The 23593-nt window shown below is 49.1% G+C and overlaps 1 protein-coding gene across 7 annotated transcripts in view; it reads left to right on the top strand.

Moving 5' to 3' along the window:
• The window catches only part of COBL (cordon-bleu WH2 repeat protein), a 277937-nt gene that overhangs the window by 193747 nt on the left and 60597 nt on the right, over positions 1-23593 (top strand). For 5 of the 7 annotated variants that reach the window (XM_027573897.2, XM_035723296.1, XM_035723295.1 and 2 more), the window contains 2 exons: positions 14817-14955; positions 17788-17958. In XM_027573897.2, the coding sequence (XP_027429698.2) occupies positions 14817-14955; positions 17788-17958 (310 nt within the window). The remainder of the gene's footprint in view (positions 1-14816; positions 14956-17787; positions 17959-23593) is intronic. The other 2 variants (XM_027573901.2, XM_035723297.1) reach the window with 1 other exon arrangement.

Genomic DNA, 23593 nt, shown 5'->3' with positions numbered 1-23593 from the left:
TGGGCCACAGGGAGGAAGAAGAAACAGGATTGTGGGTTGCCAGCAGGGAGTCCGTTCTCCTGGACCGGGGGATTTTTGCTCAAGAGCAGGACGCTATTATGTCCTGGCTCACTTCTGTTTGTGAAGGAGATTCCCCTGCTGGTTTGTGTCCTGTGTGCTCTGGGCTTCTCTCTAAGTCTTACAGCCCTCATCTACTGTCACATCCATAGGCGCTGGGTCGGGGGGACCCCTGTCCTGCGTCTCGACCAGGTTCTCGGGCTCTGCTGAGAACACAGCCAGCATTTGGAGAGCTGCAGGTGTACCCTGGGGAGTGGCAACTCTCCTACACACGTGGGTTCGAAATTTTAAAAGAAGGAGTTTTTCTGCCATTACTCTGAAACTCGAAGGGATGATGAACCAACAGATAAGTATCCATGCACCTCTTTCTAGCTACTGCAATTTTAGCAGGAAAAAAACAACGCTTCGTAAATATTTGCAGAGGTGGTACGGGAGCCTTTGGTACACACTGGGGAATGTGAAGGGAAAGCAGACTTGAGAATTTCACGTTAAAGCCCCTATTTAAAAATCAAAAGCACATGTGTTGGGGCATTTTGTTCTAAGCGAAGTAGAAAGGAAGTACTCACACACTTTTGTTTCTTCTCATAACTTTCCATGAAGCATGCCGGGTGTTTTTCTTTCTGGATTGCCAAAGATAGGGAGGATGGAAATCATTCTCCCTGGTGGCGTGCCTGTGCCCACCTATGAAGAAGGCCTGCATTTTGGTGGACCAAAGATAAACACCAAAGGAGGTCGCGTGGGTGACCCGAGGCACCAGAGTTTGGTTGCAATCTATTCATCCTCTCTCAGGAGCCTAAAGATAAAGGAGAATTCCAAAACATTTGATGGACACTGGAATTGCAAGGGCCAAAATATGGAGACCATTTTTTATTTTGGGGCACCGGGGTGGCTCAGTCGGTTGAACATCCAACTCTTGGTCTCAACTCAGGTCCGGATCTCAGGGTTGTGAGTTCAAGACCCGAGTTGGGCTCCACGCTGGGAAAAAAACTCCCACACTTTGTGTGTAGGTCTATGATGTGTGGTTTGGAAGTTCCTGGAAGAACTTTTTTTTTTTTTTTTTTTTTGTAATTTAGGAGGGAAGTGGCTACCTGTCAGTTCAACTCGAATTTGCCCCATCCATTTACCCAGATGACAACGAGCTAGGACACTGCTTACATTAAGGATGCTGTTTGCTCACACAGGATCAATATTTTATTTATGGTGAACAAAATAAAATGGTGGTATATGCCGATGGACAGAAAGATTAACTTTTGAGGGGAAAACTATACAGGGAAATCTGAAATTCAGAATCCCTGCATTTTCTATTACATTTCACTGGTGACCAGGGTAGGATTTGGGGAGGCTCGCAAGGTGCAGAGTGCCCCCAAATGCTTCCTGTAAGATCAGGATGCAACGTCACCGTCTCCTTGAACCCCTGCCCAAATTCCCAGAAGGAAAGCCGAGCATTAGTATGAACACCTGAGCCCTGTTTCCACAAGGCCATCCCTCTGGAGAGGGATGGAGGGAGCAGGTATCCTTCACCCCCTGGAGGGCAGATGGGCTAGCAGGGTGGAACCGGGGGCTGTCCTGAGCTGTGCTGGAAGGGAAGCATTCTTGAGCCAATCAAGGCGACAGAAATCAGTTGACTGTCAGGAACTAGCAAACACAAACAGAAATGTACCCAATGGGGCAAGCCCAGGCCAGGCTCTGGGGCCTTCCTCGCGTTCTTTGCCCCAAAGCCCCCGACTTGGAATTCTGCTTCTTTCTTTACTTCTCCCTCGCCCTCCTTCCCTGAAGGCACTGCTGTGGCCAGCATCACCGTGGCCTGCCTGGATTCTTGCACAGTCTCTGCACATGGCCCGAAGACCAGAGCTGGGCCAGCCCGGCTGTCCCACTGGGCTCCGGGTCACGTGGTGCTGCAGGTTGGAGCTGCCCCAGGTGCAAACCCCTGTCTGGCCCGGGGCCCCGCAGGTCTGCCCACAGCCCTGTCGCAGGGGGCGGAGCTGCCCCTCTCCCCAGAGCTCACTCCCCTCTGGCATCCTGTATTCTGTCTCCTGCTTCTGCCAGGGGCCTGGGAAGGACGCCTCTGGCATCAGAGGGGCTGGTCCTCCAGCATCTCGTCCCAGGCTGGCCTCCCTCTTCCCAGAGAACTTTCCAGCCGGTATGCCTTACCTCTCTTCCGTACTCCTCCTCCCTGGATTCCTCCAGCAGCATTTACGTGCACTCAGTCGGTCAGTCAGTCAGCCAGTATGTACAAAGCACCCACTTTGTACCACACACTGTAGCTGGCGTGGGGAAAGCACGAGTAACAACCTCTTCTGGAGATTCTGTCCTAGAGCAGACCGCCAACCAGTGCACAGGAATGTAAGAGCAATGTGTCTGGAAGAGAAAGCGGGTGACTGAGAACGGGTGACAGACAGTGGGCAGCTTTCAGGGCTGGTCAGCCGGCTCCGTGGACGGGGGACAGAGCACACTTCGAGGGAGGGCAGGCTGGGGACAGACAGGCACAGCCTGGAAGCAGAGAACAGTACAATAGGAGACTCCGAGGTGGGGGCGGTCAGGTGACACCGGCACAGTCAGGATTCCGGAGTTTCCCTCTTTTGTGGTCAAAATGTATTTGACATCTAACATGGTATAAATTTAAGGTGTACAGGGCTTTGGTGCATTTATATACCATAATGATTGTCATTGTAGAGAAATCACTTGCATCACATCACGCAATTATCATTGCTTTTTACTGTGCTGGGAATAATAAGCATGTGGTCTCTTAGCAGGTATAATGGTTAGCATACAGCATTGGGGTCTGTGTTCACAGTACTGTGCATTAGATCTCCAGGATCTATTTACTGCTGAGGCCAAGTTCGTCCCATATCATCTCCTTGTCCCCTGCCTCCAGCCCCTGATGACCATCACTTTAACTCTCTGTTTTTACAAGTTTGGCTTTTTTAGATTCCACGGTAAATGATAGCACACAGGATTTGTCTTTCTCTGACTTATCTCACATTATCCCACCATGGTCTCAAGATTAATCAGTATATGGTTGACCCTTGAACCACGCGGGTCTGAACTGCTGTGGATTTTTTTTTCAATAAATACCACCACTGTAAATGTATTTTCTCTCCCTTGGGACTTTCTGAATGACATTTGCTTTTCTCTGGCTTACTTTATTGTAAGAACACAGTGTATGATACACATAACATACAAAATATGTGATCACCGAATGTTTATGTAATCGGTAAGGCTTCCTGTCAAGTACAGGTTATTGGGAGTTAAGTGATGGGGAGTCGGAAGGTACATGCAGATTTTCAACAATGGAGAGGTCAGAGGCCCTAAGTCCCACATTATTCAAGGGTCAACTATACTTTTTTAACCCAGTATTTAGCATATTATGTTGTTGCAGATGGCATCCAAATGGCCAACAGACACATGAAAAGATGCTCAACATCACTTGGCATCAGGGAAATACAGATCAAACCCACAAGGAGATACCACCTCACCCCATTTTAGTCAGAATGGCTAAAATTAACCACCCCATACCCACCCTCACCGATTTTAGTCAGAATGGCTAAAATTAACAACACAGGAAACAACGGGTGTTGGCGAGGACGCAGAGAGAGGGGAACCCTCCTGCATTGTTGATGGGAATGCAGACTGGTGCAGCCACTCCGGAAACCAGTATGGAGGGTCCTCAGAAAATGAGAAGTAGAATCACTGTATGATCCAGCAGTCCACTTCTAAGTCTGTATCTGGAACCAGTGAAAACAGCATCGTGGACCTGGCAGGGATGTTTATGCCCCCCCACCGGCGGCCATGTGTACTGCGACATAATGCATAGTAATCAAAGCATTTCACCTGGAGTTGGAAGGTGTTTGCAGATCCTGAGCAGAGCCGTGGCCAGCACTGCAGCCTGGTGGGAGGGGTGTGGGGTGCAAGCAGGGGGCCAGTCTAGGGGCTGCTGCAGGTGTCAGGTGAGAGATGATGAGTGGTGGCAGTGGCATTGAAGAGGGATGTGGGAGGGTGTGGGGTGCTCCAGACTTGAAACATCTCCCTGAACAGTCAAGCAGGTGGAGCTGCCCTTTATCCGAGGCAGAGGAGACTGGCAGAGGGGCAGGTCTGGGGACAAAACCAAGGACTTGGGTTTTGGCGCGGGGCGGTGCCTGTGTCCGGGTGCCTTTGTCAATGAGCATTGAGGAGCCCAGCAGAGCAGTCGAGCTTGACTGTGAATCTGGGGTTCTCCGCACAAAGGCGGCATTAAAGCCTGTGTAGCTGGAAGAAGTCACCTTGGAGATACGCGGTGGGTGAGGGGAAGTGGTCTGCGGACCAGCCCTGAATGCCCCGAGCAAATGCACCCTCAGTGCACACTGTCCCCATGCTGGCCATTCATCCCTGGTCGCTGCCCTTGCTGTGACTGCCACCTGCCCGCCCTGTGGGGCTCCTCCACCCACTCTGTGTTGGGGCTGTACTCCTGGGGGCCATCCTGGTCACTGCCTGCTCCAGCTCAGCCTTCCAGAGCCTTCCATGTTATACCAGCCCTTCCAGAGCCTTCCATGTTATACCTGCCCCATGAAAGGTAGACCGTCTTAGGGTTATATGTTATTTTACCCCTTTCTCTTTCTTGGTATTCTCCTTGGGTAACCCCATTCACGCTTAGCCTCATGCCATTACTGTGCAAGTTTCTCAGTTTGGCACCTCCAGCCTGTTCTCTCCCCCGATATCTACCAGAAGGCCCCACCGATGTGTCCAAAACTGACAGCCTTGCCTTCCACATAAACCTGCTTCTCCACGGGTGTTCCCCCGTGGCAAGGAGCAAGTCCATCATCCGCGCAGGGACCTCAGCCAGAAATTTGATCCTCACCCACAAGCCTTCCAACAAAACCAGCCCCAAGGTCCTGTCTTTATCATCTCTCTCTTTTTTAAAAAAAATATTTTAATTATTTATTTGACAGACAGAGACACAGCGAGAGAGGGAACACAAGCAGGGGGAGGGGGAGAGGGAGAAGCAGGCTTCCCGCCGAGCAGGGAGCCGGACGTGGGGCTCGATCCCAGGACCCTGGGACCATGACCTGAGCCGAAGGCAGACGCTTTAATGGCCGAGCCACCCGGGTGCCCCTTGCTCATCTCTAATCTCAGTGGTGAGACTAGTGTCTGAGATATAACGGCAGTCACAAAGTCGTTACATGAGTGTACCTGTCAAGAAAAAAAAAAGTATTGCTTTAATCACATGGATGCTTCTGATAACAACACTCCCTCATTCAGAGAACATTTAGTGAGCATCCCAGATATTCTAAGGACAGTTCCTGGCACTAAGGACATAGCAGTGGAATCAAAGCTGAGATGGTTTTCCAGGCTGTTCTGCTTCATAACCTTTGTGCTGCTCATCTTAAAAGTACCAGGGGACCTGAAGGAAAATTATATGTAAATAATCATTCTGTTAAAGACAAAGAGGTTAAAGTATAGGATTAAGTTTTAATCCGGAGCAACCTCATTATACTAAAGAACTGATGTCCTGGTGTCCCCAGACACGAGAACACAATAAAGAAATACCTACCTCAAATGGTAAAAGATATATCTCTTTAAGTATGAATTCCCTTTTCTAGAAATTATTTAAGCAGTTTAGAGGGAAGCCTGTCTAGAATGCACCACCAACTACTCTCTCTTCTTAGACTTGACCCTGACTCTCTGCAGGACATGTTGGGTCTACTATTACTGTTCAGTGGAGATGAGAGCAGGTGCCTTTGGGGACAGGCAGGCAGGCAGGGTGCCCTCCGGCAGCGCGCCCCAGACATGAGCAGGTCCCCTGGGATCTGGATTCCGACGAGTGAGATTTCCAGCAGGCCAGATCCTCCGTGGAAGAGGTACTTCAGTTAGTATAGGAAATGTGAGTGACCCCTCATTCTGCATGGAATATTACTGGGTCTTGTTGTACAGTGATGGAGGTACCTGCAGATTTATGAAACAAACATCATTTGCATTGTAAGCTAATTTGAACATGTGGAGAAAATGTAGAACACAGAGCAAAATTGAGCCCAGGTTGATTTAAAGTAAAAATGTAAAAAATTCAACCAGGAATACTTTAAACTTAAACCACTGTTTAAGCAATAGGAATCTTTATTTTTTTTAAGATTTTTATTTATTTATTTGACAGAGACACAGCGAGAGTGGGAACACAAGCAGGGGGAGCGGGAGAGGGAGAAGCAGGCTTCCCGCCGAGCAGGGAGCCCGATGTGGGGCTCGATCCCAGGACCCTGGGACCATGACCTGAGCCGAAGGCAGACGCTTAACGACTGAGCCACTCAGGCGCCCCAGCAATAGGAATCTTTAAATTTGGAAGCAAGAATCCCTTTCTTGGGATGACAAAGGGTTAGAATCCACCCCCAACCCTCCAAAAAAGGTGGAAAAACCTGACAGATTGAATCAGATAGATTTTTACATTCTAAAAGAGTAAAGTACGGAAAATTGGAAGTCCGTGATGAACTAGGGACACTATTCACAGCGTATGTGTAAGTTAAGGGAGATCACTAAGAAAAGGCCAACACCATGGACGCGAGAGAGAAGAAATAAAGCATAGCCAATGTCTTTCTCTCTCACACACAGATAAACAGCAATCATTAAAAATCGCTGATCATTGGGGCACCTGGGTGGCTCAGTCGTTAAGCGTCTGCCTTCAGCTCAGGTCATGATCCCAGGGTCCTGGGATCGAGCCCGGCATCGGGCTCCCTGCTCCGCGGGGAGGCTGCTTCTCCCTCTGCCCCTCCCCCTGCTTGTGTTCCCTCTCTCACTGCCTCTCTCTCTCTCTCTCTCTCTCTCTCTCTCTCTCTGTTAAAAAAATAAATAAAATCTTTTTTAAAAAATCGCTGATCCTTGTATTCAAAGAACATAGATTTTTAAAGGGATCAGGACACTTTTCACCGACTCTTGTTGAATGGGAGGAAGGGGCTGTTGGTGAGAGTTTAAGCTGATACAGCCTTGTTGGGGGCCTATCGGGCGGCACATATGTGTTTATTTCAGGTTGTGTTTTATTGCGGTAAGAGCTCTTCACAGGCAATCTATGCTTTTCAGTGTTTCAGCACACAGTAGGTTGTGTGCTGGAGGCACCAGGTGCCTAACACATCCCTGGAGCTTCTTCACCTGGCTTGATGGAGACTTCAGGCCCCTTGAGTGGTAGGTCCCATTTCCCCGACCCCGGCCTCTGGCAGGCCCCGCCCCCTGCACTTTGGTTCCTTGAGTTTGCCTGCTTTAGATGCCTCCTGTAAGTGCAATCATGCAGTATTTGTCCCTCTACCTGACTTGTTTCCATTTGCATAACGTCCTGCAGACCCATCCATGTTGCCACAGCCTGCAGAAGTCCCTTCCTTTTTTAAGGCTGAGTACTGTCCCCTTGTATGAATAGCCATATTTGCTTTACCCGTTCATCTGTCAGCGGAAACTTAAGGTTTTTCCACATTTTGGCTAATGTGAATACTTCTGCCATAAACGTGCAAGGGTGGGCATCTCTTCTAGATTCTGATTTCAGTTCATTTAAAACTCATACTGCGGAGCGCCTGGGTGGCTCAGTCGTTAAGCATCTGCCTTTGGCTCAGGTCATGATCCTGGGGTCCTGGTACCAAGCCCCACATCGGGCTCCCCGCTCGGCGGGAAGCCTGCTTCTCCCTCTCCCACTCCCCCTGCTTGTGTTCCCTCTCTCACTGTGTCTCTCTCCCTGTCAAATAAATGAATAAAATCTTTAAAAAATAAATAAAAATAAATGAAATGAAATAAAAATCATATTGCTGGTGAGCCAGCGAGTTTATGGAGCAGGACCATAAGGGAATAAACAAAGCAGAAAAAGATAATTAGGTGAGAGGACGTTCACTGCAATATAATTTGAAAGAGCAACAAATCAAACACAACAAAGCAACAAATCAAATGCCAAACCTGGAGGACAGATAAACACAGGTGGTCTCCGCAGGGTGGACCCTTCCCAACCTCAAGACGTCAGGGAGACCTACGCCCAACAGTGGTGTAGATGACAAAAGCCGTTGCCGTCAAGAGAGTGTGCTCTCATTTTTATCAATATTCATGTAGCTAGATACACAGAAAGAAAGCCTAAGGAGACGCATGTCATGCTTTAATAGAAGTTATCTCTTGGGAGCAGAGGAAAGGAAGATGTCACTTAGCACTTGATATGCCCCTCTATTATTCAAACCATTTTCAGTGAGAATATATGACTTTCATTTGGACCTACGTAAAAACAGTAGGGTATTTTCATTTCGAATAAGAGAGAGATGAGATATGGGGCTAGGGCTGTGATAGACTTGCGGGCTCTGGTTGAAAAACAGCATTTATAAACTCCCTCCACAGCGTGCCACGTTTATATAGAATGTCTCCTTTAGTCTTTCTTGTATTCCACACACATTTATTGATTCCTAAAGTGCAGAAGCATGAGGCCAGGGATTGTGGAAATTCAGAGCTAATAAGACAGACCCTTTCCTGTTCCGAGCTTAGAGGAGCTGGACTAGGGAGGGGAGGCAGTGAGGACAGAGCTCCAACAGGGCACTGCTCGTACATTGGAGCCACCTGCTATTGAAGCGTAGAAGACAGGCCATTAACACCCACCCAGGAAATTTCAGGGGGCTTTCTGAAGACTGGGGAAGATTTCAGGAGGGGCAGAAGGCTGACAGAAGAGTTGGACAAGGAAGGGCATTCTGGGAAGGGCAGAAGTCAGGGACTCCAGACAACACTGCCAAGCACAGTGAGCCGCCAGTTCAGTGTGGCTGGAAGAAATGCACCTGGTGTTCCTTCCCTCACTGGTGTGTGCCTAGCATGGAGCTTGGCATCAAGTACCCAAGTGTTTGGATGGATGAGTGAATGGATGGTTGGATGGATGATGGATGGATGGATGGATGGATAGGTGGATGCATGGATGAATGGATGGGTGGATGGAAGGAAGAAGGAATGAATGAACACATAAATGTCTTCAAGGTACTGAGCTGTACTAATTTTATTTCATAACATAGACCCTCAAATCTACTCATGTCTCTGGCCTTTAGCCAAACACTTCAAACCTAGAGGGATATGTCCATTTCCCTAAAAAAATAATGTGAATGTCATATTCATATAGATAAAAACTGTAAAGGAACATGGAAAACACACATGCACACACATGTGTGCACACACATGTGCATATTCACGCACATGTACATGCACGCACATAGGCACACACATGCACAGACACACATACACACCTATACACACACGTGCGCGCACACACACACACTGAGGCATGAACCGCTTTCTCTCGCATTCCTACAAAATGCCACGCCCTGATGCACAGACACACATACACACCTATACACACACGTGCGCGCACACACACACACTGAGGCATGAACCGCTTTCTCTCGCATTCCTACAAAATGCCACGCTCTGAGCAAGCTCCAGGAGCAAGGTGGCAGCAGGAGGCTCTGTGTCTCGTGGTGAGAGTCTGACCCATTCTCTTTAAAGCAGAACTTCCCCTCCCCTTAAACACTTTCTGACCTCCAGTCTGGCCTTACATATAACTGTCACAATGAGATTATGAGACCAAAGGGCCCACAGTGGATGGATGCTTCCTAAGAAGACCAGGCCCTACAGGATTCAGGTTCCACTATCAGGGAACCTCAGAGGGGCGGCAGGTCAGAATCAGTCGGCCCCACCCAAAGGGGCCACTCCGTGTCCTGGTTCTCAGAAGGGGAGAATGATAGGCACAAGCTTCAGAGAGTGGGCAGACCCGGATTTCACATGTTCCTTGAAGAACATATAGATGTGCTTCAGGTCTCGGAAGTGTTTCCTAAAGCAACTCTCTCCAGCACAAATTGCTTCCCCATCCACCCTGTAGGTGGATAGGTTGCCACGTGGGACAATGAGAACTCCATGGGTGTTAGTTGTGCATGGACTCCTAGGGATAGACATTTCCATTCCAAACCGCAGGAGTTATTTCTTCCAAGGTACGCTTGGACTCAAAGCTCAGGTACCATCTCCGTCCACTCATTAGGTGTATGGCCTTGGGCGAGTTATCTGCCTTAAGCTGCAGAGCTTCAGTTTCTTCCTTTACCAAACAGACTTAGGAAAAATAGCTCTTTTGAGGTAGCCGTATTTGGATACAGTTGGCACCCCTAGTAAATATTCACTAAATCTTTGCGGCTATTGTAAATAGTATTTCCTTGAAGTCTGTAAGTACATCTACTAGAACACGTCTGTTTAAACAGGTTAAACTAACAAAAGCTCCAGGAAAAAAAAAAAGTTTTGCCCATTAGCACTCGTCTCGATTAGTGGTCTCAGAGCTTGCCAAACGCTTTCCAAAGACATTATCTTAATTGATCAGGAGTCGCTCTATATGTGGGAACTAGGTGGTCTTCAACAAATGTTTGTTGAGTGGTCTATCCTTACCTCTGGGAAGAGGAATGCTGTTGGCGAAGCTGGACCATCTCAGCAAAGCTCTGGGAATGCGATGATGCTTCTCCAAAGTTTGTAACAAGCAGTGAGCCAGAACTTTTTTCAACAGGTGAATTGCTTTTCCAGACTGGGTAAGCCAGAACTGCTTCCCTGTCCCTCTCTTCCAATTGTCTCCACTCAGCAGAATTCTGGAACGTGTCATTATTATATAGACATCAGTGGGAGCTTTGTGGGCTCTCATTAACCAGTGTGAATTCCCAGAAGGAACCATGTCCCCAAGTATGTCCCAAATTACAGCTTTGGGCAGTGTTTCCAGCCTAGGAGATTGTGTAAATGTTATAAAATTATGTCTCCTTTATTAGACTGAGAACAACTTGAGGTCAGAAAGTTTTCATGTCTTTGAATCCACTGCAATTCTTGTCCCAGGATAAGGAGCCAACACCTGCTTGCTGCTTAATGAAAGGAATAAGGGAAGGAATGGCATTTAACAAAGTCTCTCATCTTTTAAAAATAAGGACTTTGAGAAATGTGAACTTGAAAATAATGCATGTGGGCAAATCCATAGCATGTGAACAATCACCATTAATTGATGAATTGCTGTCAACCCCAAAGGAAGAAATCCAGGTATCAGAGCCAAAACTCTATGCCTTTCAACATTTTCATCAGTGACTGGGTGGGAAGCAGAGGCAGGGTTTTGAGAGTGTAGGTGATAGGGTAAGTGTCCCACCCCTTACCCAAGAGCGCCTGGCAAAGGGCACAGCAAAACAGGGTCTCCTGAGAGTCCAGCGCCGGGGCCCGAGAGAGAACAATGGACCAAAGTAATGTATAGATATTAACAGAAATGTGGAAAGGTTTGCTATCCATTTATTTGCAAGAGTCCTGGTGAGTTCATCGCAAACTCAAGGTGAGCTAAGCACGTGACAAGGATTCTTAAAATTGGGGAAGCAATTTAGAACTGGTGTGTCCCTCCAATCTTTCATGTTCCTTACCTCAGAAGTTCTAGTAAAGGGACTTATGGAATGCTAAAAAGAAAAAGACAAGAAAGAAGAAGAAAGGCAAGAAAAGATAAAATTCTCAGGGTGTGCTAAGAAGTCTAACTTTCACTGGCCAAAACTGAACAATCTTAATGGAGTTGACTGAATTAATTCTGGCTCATGGATACCATGCCTTACCAGACAGCCTTTTAAAAATATATTGGGAAATACAGCTGATAAAATGAGTTAGTCCCTCTCTCTCCTTTTGAAGCTCCACTAAAATGAACACAAAGCATTAGCCCACTACGACAAAGAGAAGGCGAGAAGGAGCAATAAGGGGTGAGTAGACACTGGGAACTAGGTTGGGGGGACTGTGTCAAATTCCCAGCAGAGCAGAAGGAGCTGAGGGCTGACCTCTGGCTGGAGAGACCCAGCAGCAGGGAGCAGAGCCTGGCGAGGTGGGGACAGTGGGGTCCCAGTTCCTGTGCACACCAGCAGGCAGAGGGAACTGAGGCCAGCGGACGTGTATGTGTGAAGCGGTAAGACCCCCGACCCCTTTGGCCACACACAGTGGGAGGTGTGCGGACCCCATAGGAGAAAGAATCGAGAGGCTGCCTCCAGGACCTGAGTTACACGGAGAGTACTGTGCACCGGGAGAAAGGAAAAGCACATGCCCATCGGGTCCAGGGCTGTCCCCCAGACTCCCGCTCTGCAAGACCAGCTCCCACCTTCTGGCAGGAGGCTGGAAGATCCCGCTGCATGGAAGAGAATCCTGCAGATAAGTGCATTTGGGGATCCCCCTGTGAGCTAACTGGATTTCTGCCCACGTATCTGCAGGGAAATCCACTGGTGTGTCAAAGAGACTCTGTCCCCAGAAACACACAATTATAAGCAATTGGCCAAGGAGTGCCAGAAATTGAAGAAAGGCCAGAATGTGACAGACAGAGGCTAAGACAGAGAGAGGGAGAAAGGAACATGCAGGAAACAACAATGCATAAAAAGAAAAAAAATAAATAAGAGCGTCTTAAAAAAAATATAAACAATGGTCTCAGAGAGAAAAGAGAAGATATTGTATCCAGGAAAGAAGACATGATACTATTTAAAAAATACGTAACAGGAAGAGGCTCTTGGAAATTGAAAACATAGTCACAGAGTTTTAAAAATTCAAGAGTTGGACAATGAGGTAAAGGAAATTTCCAAGAAAGAGGAATTTTTTTTAATTAGGCAAAGATATTCAAGAAAAATTAGAAAATTGATTTTGAACCCTCAGTATTCAATAATCAGAACCCAGGGAGAGACAGTGAAAACAGGGAAGAAGAAATCTGAAAGGAATGATGCTAGAACATTCTGCAGCATTAAAGGATTTCTAGATTACAGGGTTCCACAAATGCCCCAGACCATGGGTGGAGAGCACTCCAGCCCAGGGCATGCTGTCAGACATTTCAGGGCTCTAGGGACGAGAGAGGGTCCTCAAAGCTTGCAGAGGGGAAGCGGACCACACGAAGAAGACAGAGCCAGCATCTGTGACCGGCTGGTGAGGAGAACAGCATAGAAACAGTCGTAGATTTTCAAGGTCTCCTAAAGTCACCTCACATACATCTTGCCTCGGAAAGCTGACGGAGCCTGAGCCCCACTATAACGAGGAAGTCAATTTTTTAAAAAGGCCTGGGATCCAGGAAACAAGGGAGAAAAACAGCTGAGTCAAGGAAAAGCCATTTCCAGGAAACCCAGAAGAAAAAGTTAGAAAACAAATCACTTACCAAGTTCAGAGAAATCAAAATGACCCAGAAAGAAAATGTCATCCACATAGACATGAAACGTCTCAGCTAGAGAAACTTCCTCTTGCAGGAGATTTCTGTTTGATGGAATTAAATCTATTATAACTATATATGTACAACGAGATAGTGTTAATTTAACCCTGTGCCATAATTTCTGGAAAGACTGAGGAGGAACTGTGGGCGCGCGTGCGCGCGCGTGTGTGCGTGTGTGTGTGTGTGTGTGTGTGTGTGTGTGTGTGTGTGTGTGTGTGTGTGTGTGTGTCTCAGGGAGCTAAATCTTCCTCTTCTGGAGTAGAAAGCCAGTATCTAATACGGGAAAATCAAGACATAGCAGAATAAGCGTATTATTTTTAAAAACAGAGTAACTGTCAGAAGAGAGGGTTTGAAGTGGTTCCTCTGGAGTGTGGGCAGTGTGGACCATGAGGTGCTGCCTAGGCTCTGAGCTTTGTGGACTGACTTGATTTTCCTTCTGTCCATGTTTTCCATGAAGTATATTACAGATAAAGGAGGTGGACGTTGTATATTGTAGTAGAAGGGTGGAAAGTATATGACTTGGAAAAGAAAAAGTAAAAACCAGGGACACCTGGGTGGCTCGGTCGGTTAAGCCTCTGCCTTCGGCTCCGGTCGTGGTCCCAGGGTCCTGGGATCGAGCCCCGCATCGGGCTCCCTGCTCAGTGTGAAGCCTGCTTACTTCTCCCTCTGCCTGCCATTCCTCCTGCTTGTGCTTGTTCTCTCTCTCAAATAAATAAATAAAATCCAAAAAAAAAGTAAAGACCAAAAAAATGTATGCCAACCATTAGTAGTTAGAATCCGAGTGTTAACAAAGTGACTTTTTTTTCTTTCTTTTGCTTATGTAGTTTTTAAATATAAATTTATTTTGCAATAAGTGTATATTACTGAGAAAAATTTAAAAGGAGACTCTTTACACACACACGTACAAACACAGGAAACACCAGGCCCAGCCCTGAAGAGGACGTTGCCTTCTGTGGAAGTGGGGCATGCGCCCAGTTTGGCACACACGGACAGAGCTTGACATCCCATAGGCTGACACCGTGAGCCACAGGCTGACAAACTTCGCTCTAATTCCGGTGCATGGGTGGCCCATCTGTGGACAGTGACTACTCCTGGCTGCTCAGGAACATGCAGGGGCAGGGGAACAAGCGGAATTCCGGGCACAGTGAGCCCTGAGCCGGGCCCTTCTGCTCTCCCCGTGTATGGGTGCACGTCGTGGCAGCCCTTGCTCAAGTTTCCAGAAGGACTAGTTCTCTTCTGCATTTAACAAAGGGCGAAGTGTCCCCTTTCTCATATTTATTCCGAGGGGAAGTTACTAAGTCCCCTGACTGGCCTGAAATCCCTTGGCAATTTGGGGCGGAGCCCCAGCTCCCCCAGCTCAGAGGTGTCTTGGGATGTCTGTGAGCATCCTTGGGCCACCTCGGGGCCGCTCCTGGGCCGCATGACAAGCCCTCACACCAGGGCATCCACCACCTGCCCTGGGAGCCCAGAAAGGAACCTGGCAATCTACCAACGCTCCTTAGAGCACCGCATCCCATGGGCCAGCTTCTCCGAGTTGTGCACCCCACTCTCTGACACTGTCACCTTTCTTTGTGCCTCCCAGGTATCTCTGGGGTCCCAGATTGACCTGCAGAAAAAGAAGAGGCGGGCGCCAGCCCCCCCGACGCCACAGCCCCCGACGCCAAGCCCCCTGGTGCCCCCTCGCATGCAGGACAGGGAGGAGAACAGGAAGAGCACCGTGGGTGAGTGCACCGCGCTGCCATCAGCATGCCCCTGAGCCTTGTCTTGCGTGGAATTCCGGCACTGCTATTAACTCTTGCAGTCGCGTCCTCCACTATGGCATTAACTCGGAAAATATTTATGCTAAGGAAAGAAAGTCTGGAAATAAACACTTGCGGGTTCACTTAGTATCTTAACAGGCATATTTTCCGGGCGTCATGGAGGCTCGGAGGTGGGGGGCAGGCGGAAAGGGTGGAGGATGGCTGAGGGTGCTCGAGCGGAGATGGAGCGGCACCAGACGGGTGAGTGCGTGCACGTGTGTGTCTCCCTGATGGAAGGATGCATGTCCTCAGGATGACGTCTATGGAGGCTGTTGTGAAAGACCTCTAGTCCCCAGGAGGTTTATAGATCAGTTGACAATGGTTCCCTAATTTCTTGACCACCTTGTTTGAAATCGACCTCCACTTTTATACATGTGGCAAACGCACACCCTGTTATTTTTGGGGACAAGGAACCAAAAGGAAAGAAGATGGAACCGTAATATCTGTGAGCGGAGAGACCTGTTAGATCATTAAATGCTACCTCTTCGTGTTACAGGTGGCAGAGAGAGACGTGGCAGGGGTCTCTAGATCCAAGAGTCGGGGATGGTTCATTTAATTTTAAGCCAGTCCATGTTTGTAATTTCCTTTATGTAGGAACGGAAGTTGCTCTTCAGGAGCGGGGGTTGCCTGAGACAAGGCGCTGTGATTACAGGTGCATCAGCTCATTACAGAGGCCATCCGATGGCCACGCCTGATGCTACTCTACTCCATAGGGCACCCTCACATTCTCCCCTAGACCTCATGACTGTGGCCCCCAAAAGGAAGACTCCCAAGGATAAGCGCATACATTGTCAGCATCCGAAACTCTAATACGAACTGCTTGGCTGTGTGTCAGCCATTTTTCCCCCAGTCAACACCTCCCTGTTCATGTCTCAGCATTTCGCCGCCAGGGGAGCGATGATCCTAAGGAACCATCGTCTGTGTCTCATGCCAGTTCATCCTTTTGACCAGAAGAAACTACTACCAGATTTACAGAACCCATGATCAGCAGCTCCTCAAAATACACCTCGCTGTCTCCTTTTCCATGACGAGATCCCCATTCTCCCTGCCGAGCTCTCGCCCAATCTCGTGGCAAAGGGATGACAGCCCTCAGATTTATGGTTCCTGCTTGCACTCAATAAGAAGCATCCACTGTAGGTGGTAGTGTGGATGCGGCTGAGTCGTGCCAACTCCAGGCCAGACAGCCCATTTCAGACCAAAGGAGGGCCTCCCGATCAGCTGTGAAAGACTGACTGCCGCCTCGTGTCCCCACGCTTGGAGAACCTGGCCAGGGTGCAGGCAGGCAGCCAGTGCCCATGGGTGTTCAGGAGAGGGAGGTGGGTGTTTGGAAACTGAAAACTGTACGGGCAAGTCCCGCTCTAAGGAGCACATTACAGGGAGGAGGTATGGACGGTAGTAATTCACTACTAGCCTCTCTCTCATCGGTCAACTTTGGTTTGTGAAGATTGAGAAGGAAGCCAGAAGCTCCCTTCGGGCTGGCAGTGACCTTGAATACTTTGAGAGGTCAGGAGGATGGTAGAGGTCTTGGTAACAATTTTAAGGGAGACTTCCATCCCCATCAGCGATCCCCATGAAGTAACGGTACGCTAGCAATTCCGCAAGCTGAACTTTGTTAACTGAAGTCTAGGCTTTACATTAACAGATACAAATGTAAAAAGTTACCCCTGCCCACACGCCCCACACAAACGAGCATCTTTTTGTTCGGATACCTAGATATAAGAGGAGGGAAAAATTGAAACTTGCACTAAAATAGTATTGGCTGGATTTGGGTCTGACCCAAGTTCCTTGGCAAACAAAAACTGAGCCTTCTGGTAGAGAGAAGCTTCCAGGACAAAGCCTGTTCTCCCCACATGCCTTGCCCTTGGGGGTGACTTCCGTGGACCACCCAGATAGTTCTCATCCTGACGGCTTGTAGCTTCTTTGCACTTTGAGGTGACAAATGACGGATCTGGCCATGGGGACATCACTTTTCTCCCACATCTAGAGAACCATAATCAAGAGAAGGAATAAGTGGATATGTCTCTTGATGAAGAAATTATATTTCTTAATATTTATTTATTAATAATCTGATGGCAGGCATGAAGCACAGAGTCTATTAGTTACTACATGACTCTAAACATAAAAGCTTGAAAAAAGCGTTTTTCAAAGAAAAACATTTGGGAGTAGTTGTGCCTGCCAGAAACAAATTGCAAACAAGTAGGTATTTTCAAATTGGCTCAAGGAGAGGACACTGTGTGTGTAAAATGTTAAAGCATGAGTGAGGTGGGATTTGGTGCCATGAGGCTGGATTTGGTGCCTAGTGAGTTTGAATTTGGATACCGGGCGTGGCTGGATTTGTTGGCAGGCATGGTTGAATTTGGTGCACGGTGAGGTTGACTTTGATACCAGGTGTGGTTGGATTTGGTGCCATGAGGCTGGATTTGGTGCCTAGTGAGCCTCAATTTGGTACCAAGTGTGGATGGATTTGATACCGGGTGTGGCTGGACTTCGTGGCAGGTGTGGTTGAATTTGATGCATAGTGAGGTTGATTTCGGTACTGAGTGCTGTTGGATTTGGTACCGCTTGTGGTCAGATCTGGCGCCGGGTGTGGCTGGATTTGGTGCCATGAGGCTGGATTTGGTGCTGGGTGTGGTTGGATTCGGTCCCCATGAGGTTATTTTTGATGCCCGGGTGAGTGATGGCTGCTTGCCTTCCGTGGGAGGGCAGAGTCTTTGGGCTTAACCTTCTGAAGTCACCCCTGTTGATTCCATGTAGGTGTTGGACGGCAGGTGCCACAAAAGCCTCCCAGAGGCTCTGCTCGGGGGCCCCCCCAGTTAGTGCTCCCCCCGCCCCCACCCTACCCTCCTCCCGACACAGACGTGGCGGAGCCTCTCAGCTTTCCTGGGGAGAGTACTGGTTCCGAGGCCTCGGACCTGAGACCCACACGTACGTGCCTCTTGTTTTCTTTCCCATATGTGTCAACTGCCCATCTCTCTGCTCACCGGTGTCAGGGCTGGGTTTCCAGACTTTCCATTCTTGCCTTGGATGTTTGTGACGTTCCTCTCCAGCTTTTCTTTCTAAATGCTCGATGCAGTGTGTCCGATTTAACAGTGAATGCGCTCGGAATGCCATGCAGGTGCCCATAAAGAATGACTTAACTCATTAATCATTCACACTGCGGTCAGACCTCGGCCAAAACTGCACTGTGTGGGTGAAGACAGTCAGCTAGGAGCTACTGTTCCTCGAATTAGAACTAACCTCAGAAGTCTGCAGGTAGCAAGAGCCCACGCAGTCCAGCTCAGCAATTATGGGATTTTGTTGGTGAGCTCACTCCGGCAAGCTGAGAGTGCAGAGGAGAGCCGTGTTCAAGACCGGGGGGGACTTATGAATGAGGACCTTTGAATCGTATGGTCAGCAACCAAGCGATAGGAGTGCTACCCTGCAGAAAGGGAAACCGAGGCAGCAGAAGGGGAAAGAGCTTGAGTTCCATCTAGCAATAGCCAGAATTAAAGTCTCATTGTTTTCTACTTCTTATCGCACCCAGCCTGAGACCGGGCTGTCTTCATTGTCTCCTGAGGTTTCTTTGGGACTTCCATAAATACTGTGTATAGCACTCCGACCTCCTGATGGGTAATCATTTTACATATTTAACCATATGTATTCTGATGGCGGCGTCAGCATGGCAAGCCCGTGCTCGCCCCTTTGAGGATGACTCATCGTGGCAGCAATGCTTCATCATAAAGGGGCACAATCCTGGACCATATTCTCGGAACAGTGTCCGCCACTCTGCACTCCGCCCAGGGAGCAGCCGGGGCCCATGAGTGGGTGCGGCCTCTGGCTGGGAAGTTCATACTTTTCTGACATTGGACCCCTTGATCTCTTTCTGTCTTCTTTGGAAATGATGATTAGCTCACTGCCAGCTTCTGGGTAAAGAAGATAATTGTTGGATTACTTATCTACTGCTGTAGGAAAACTAATCCTGATTCATTCCATCTTTTCTGACAAATACTTATTTTCCGTCCTTCAAATATGTTTGATCATCTTGACGTGGGACATGCTTCTGGGAAGCAAATAATGTCTACAGGGTATTGAAAAGTAAAGGATCAAACATCTCAGTCAGAAAGATAACAGCCGAGGTGTAGACAGTTCTGGAGCTATTCCCTCTCTGAAGAGAGTGGGTCTCAAGCCCGTGAGCTTCGGGGGCCCACTCTGTGGATGCTGTCCTCATGCCCAGAATCCTCCTGTGGACCCTGGGCAGTCCAGGGGAGGGAGGAATAGCCGAGGGAAAACAGGAAAGCTAAATGGCAATTAGGGGACGGTTGCAAGACCAGTAGATTGTGGGAAATGCATGGATGGGTCAGCCAGGCCTCGCACACTTGCCCACACCTGAACTGACGCAAACCTGCAGATCCCCACTTCCTCCCAGGCCCCCTTGCACTTGGGGGACACCATCGGTGTGTGGCGTCTGCTGGGGAGACTGGCAGGCGAGATTTGGGAGGGCTGCTTCCAAAGGCCGGCCTCAGGCTTGGGTAGGAGAGCTTCCTCCTGGGTTTCTACGGTGCTGTGAAATCATTTCCCACCCCTCCCTTAGAGAGAATGGAACCAGGCAACAAAGGATGAGGCTCCCCGTCTTCTTGCTTCATGGTTTCGCCCCGCCCTCCCTCCCCGCTCCTGGGCCCATGGCATTCTCCCCATGCGTTCATTTCCCCAGACATGTCACCAGACTCTCCTTGGCCCTCTGGTCATAATCCCCCCCCCACCCTCTTCCCCTCTCGGAAATGCCAGTAACCGAGTGAAGAAGCACGGGAGGAATGGGGGAGAGGGGCCCTGTGAGGTAGGGGCTGGGGCTCCACACAGTCTCCTCCTGCTCCTGCTCCTGCTCCTGTCTCCTGGCCGCCCCTGCCCCAGAACTGAAGGCATCCAACTTGGAGCTTCTATTTTACCCAACGCGCCGAACTTTCCTGACCATTTTTTACAGGATCGAAAACCGGGATCTCCTACCCAACCAGGCAGAAAGCACCCTGCCTTCTTTGATTCGGGACTTCAGAGCAGTGAAGGAAAACAAACCTTGTGTTGTCATCTGTCTTATTTTTTCACAAGATGTTGAAACCTGGGTATTCCTTCCACCTGTCCCAAGGGGGCTATGGGCTGCTGGCACGTAACTGCTGGATCTGAATTTGGGGCCCTTGCTGGCATATACAGTCTCACCTTCTGGTCAGACTTCTGGCTATTCGCAGTGGTGTGGAAGGAAGCTGAGTGGAGATGGTTTTATGCCAGCCGCAAGCTCTTGTACTTCTCCTGCGTTCCTTGTAAAAGATATGATGTGCTTCTGGTGGAGACCGACCCTGAGTACCTGCAAGGGCTGGGTGGTCCACGAGGCATGTTACACGTGACATCTTGCTCAGTCCCCACCCCAGCGCGGGGGGTAGGTTCTGTCACTGGAAGAAACTGAGTCAAAAGGACTTACATCACTGGCCCAGGGTCTTATCACAGGATAGGTTCGGCAGGAATTCTCATTAGGGCATCTTGACCCTCAGTCTCTGCTCCGTCCAGCACCCGTGCAATTTTCCCCACCATTCCAGAAACTCCCACGGGCACATCTTTGGCTTCGCACATTCCTTGTTATACAGATAGTAGAGTCCACTCCGGTTGTTAAAAAGAGGAAACATTCATTTTGTTGAAAACCATGAGCTCAGCCAACCTCATGGATAAAAAGGTTAAAAGAGCTGATGGATGCTGGTCTGCACACAGATGAAGGAGGTGCAAGAAGACGTGGAATGGGTCAAACACAGCACCACCCTTCATGCTGAGGTCTCTCCGGAACTTTTGGTTCTGGCCATTTTCCCTCACCCTGACCCTGACTTCTGTTGGATCTTGGTGCAGCCCCAATCCTCATGCTTTGCTGGTATACCCCCACTTTGCTGCTGACAGCCTCCCCTTCCACTGACACAAGAACTCGCTGGGCATCAGGCCCTGAGCCCAAGCACAGATGCTTCATTTCCTGTCTTCATGCTGAACATGTTACCAATACTTGACACATGGCCATGAAAACCACGTTCACCTGCAACAAAGATAAATGGAGAAGACTGTGAGTTCTAGGTTAGCGCCGCATTTATCTGCCACCCTGCACTCTTTTTGAACCAACGAATGGTCTGTAGGCAGAAGAGATACAGTGACCATCCACTAATGCGTGTATCTGACTGAAGAGGCCCCCTGTACGCAGCCGGTCCCCCAGCTCCCCCTGGGTAGACCCAGCCTGGATATCAGATGGATGTGAACTCTTTGCGTGCTCTAGCCACACACCCGGCCAGACTCTTTGCGTGCTCTAGCCACACACCCGGCCAGGGTCTCAGGAACCCATCCTACCACAGCTTCAGTCCAGATTCCTCCCCCATCTAGGTGTTTACTCTTTACCCCCCACGTTGTATTGCACACATTGGTTTAAGCTACTTGGAGGCCATGCCGGTCTTATTCATGTTTGTATCCATTCGTCAACAAGAGGCCTGACACACAGCATATACTCAGTAGCAGAATATGCCAGAAAATGTCTCATTGTGAATCACTAAGTATCAGATTACAATGATACAAGCTCTTCCATTGAGCTTCATTGAACTGAGATGTGTTCCACGCTAAAGGGCATCCAATACCAGCTCAGCTCTGTCTATGGGTCACTCTCCACGGGGTCAGCACTGCATCAAACCCTTGTTGTGGTCGCACTTGAGAAAGATGTGAGGCTCTCAGGAATATCCAGCATCCTAGCCTCCGCTTCTTTCTTACTTGTTTCCGGCTCTGGCCTACCCACTGGGATGCCTTTGGTTGTGTGGCGGGTACCGCTAGAGGGGCCTCCGATGGTTGCCACCTCCTGTGTTCACCCCGTTGTGTAATCCCTACCCATGAACATGGACTGGATTTAAAGTGACTAACATTGCTGAACAGAATGTGGCAGAAGCAGTGGGATGTCACTTGTCACTTCTGAGATTAGGTTTAAAAAAAGACTGTGGCTTCCATCTTGGATTCCCTCTCTCCCTCGCTCATTCTGAGGGAAGCCAGCTGCCATGTTGAGAGCCACTCTGTGGGGAGACCCACACGGCAAAAAAAAAAAAAAAAAAAAAAAAAAAACTGAGGGAGCCTCCAGCCAACAGCCAGTGAGGAACTGAGATTCTCAGCCCACTGAGCATGAGAACTGAGTCCTGCCAACTCCTGCTGGAGTGAGCCTAGAAGCAGATGCTCCCTCAGCGGAGCCCATAGTTGAGACCACAGCCCAGGGGCACCTCGGTTGCAGCCCTGTGAGACCTAGACTCAGAGGCAGCCAGCCAAGCTGTGCCCACAGAAACTGCGAGATAATTCGTGCTTATTGTCTTAAGCCTCTGCGTCTTGAGGTAATGTGTTCCATAGCAAGAGATCACCAGTACAAGCTGAAAGAAAGAGAAACCCCTCTCAAGCCTCCCTCCACAGTCGGGAAACCCCTCATCTCCCAGAACTGGAGTCCCACAGTGAGACGGACTTCACTTCAGTGAAGCCTAAAGTTGTCGCCAGGGACTGAGGCTCGTTCAGTGTCTTCTCTAAGTCATCTTTGGGGTCGATCTCCTCTTCAGGCTGGCACCGAGGGGCCTCTGCCTGCTCTGTGCACCGCATCCAGACACCAGAATTGTCAAAGGAGGAAGAGAGACTATCTCTTCTAACGGTTGCATGGGAAACCTTTCCCAGACGCCTCCAACTGCAGTTTCTGTTATGTCTCATTGACCACTGTTGGGTAATACACTGCCCCAGTCTCTGGTGAGAATGGAGTCACCCAAGGTGATGGAAGCCCATCCTGACAGCTGGGGCCAGGATCAACTTCCTCTGGAAGTGGAGTCGCTGGTCAACACCAGAGCTCTGTGAACTGGAGGTGTAGGGAATGCATGCTGTGTAAACAGCCCACGGCTTCCCCTGCACTCGGGTCGCGACCCTAGGTTTAGTTGCCATCTGGAGCTCATCGGGCATGTTGTGAGTGGGTGCAGAGAGAGGACCGTGAGCCAGTGGGGAAGATGAAGTAGACAGAACGCAGCCTTTTCCAAGTCAGCTGAGGGGCCAGTATGAGGTGTGTGTGTGCCCAGAGCTCGCGGACTTGCTCTCTGCCACCCCCTGGGGCAGAAGTGGATCTCCTCTCTCCCGGGTCCTGCTCTCAACGCTTCCTGGCAGCCGTGGCTGGGATGGCCTGTGGAGTCTGAGTTGGTGTATACTTATTGCACGCATAGGAGGAAAATGCCTGACCTGTGTCACGTTTCAAAGCCTTATGGCACAAAGGTCACTGTGAGTATAATTATAGTAACAGTGGAATAGGGCTTCCCAGGTCTGTCTTCTGAATTCCATGTGTTTCATGCGAATAAGCTTTCCTACTAACCTGTCCACGTCTAATCATGCACTTAGGTGCCTCGGGTGCATGGCTAAGCCAGTATATTTGTGCACATGGAATGTTTTTTTTCCCCTTGCAACTTTCTAATCAGCTTGCCTTCTGCTGACATTGGATTTCAGTGGAGCCTTCCTTGTGAATGACCATGGTGCGGCCTATGTCACTAGTTGCACTGAGTTGTGTGTTTCC

This window comes from Zalophus californianus, chromosome 12 (assembly GCF_009762305.2).
Source record: "Zalophus californianus isolate mZalCal1 chromosome 12, mZalCal1.pri.v2, whole genome shotgun sequence".
Taxonomy (NCBI): Eukaryota; Metazoa; Chordata; class Mammalia; order Carnivora; family Otariidae; genus Zalophus; species Zalophus californianus.
This window is presented reverse-complemented; position numbering and strand designations above follow the sequence as displayed.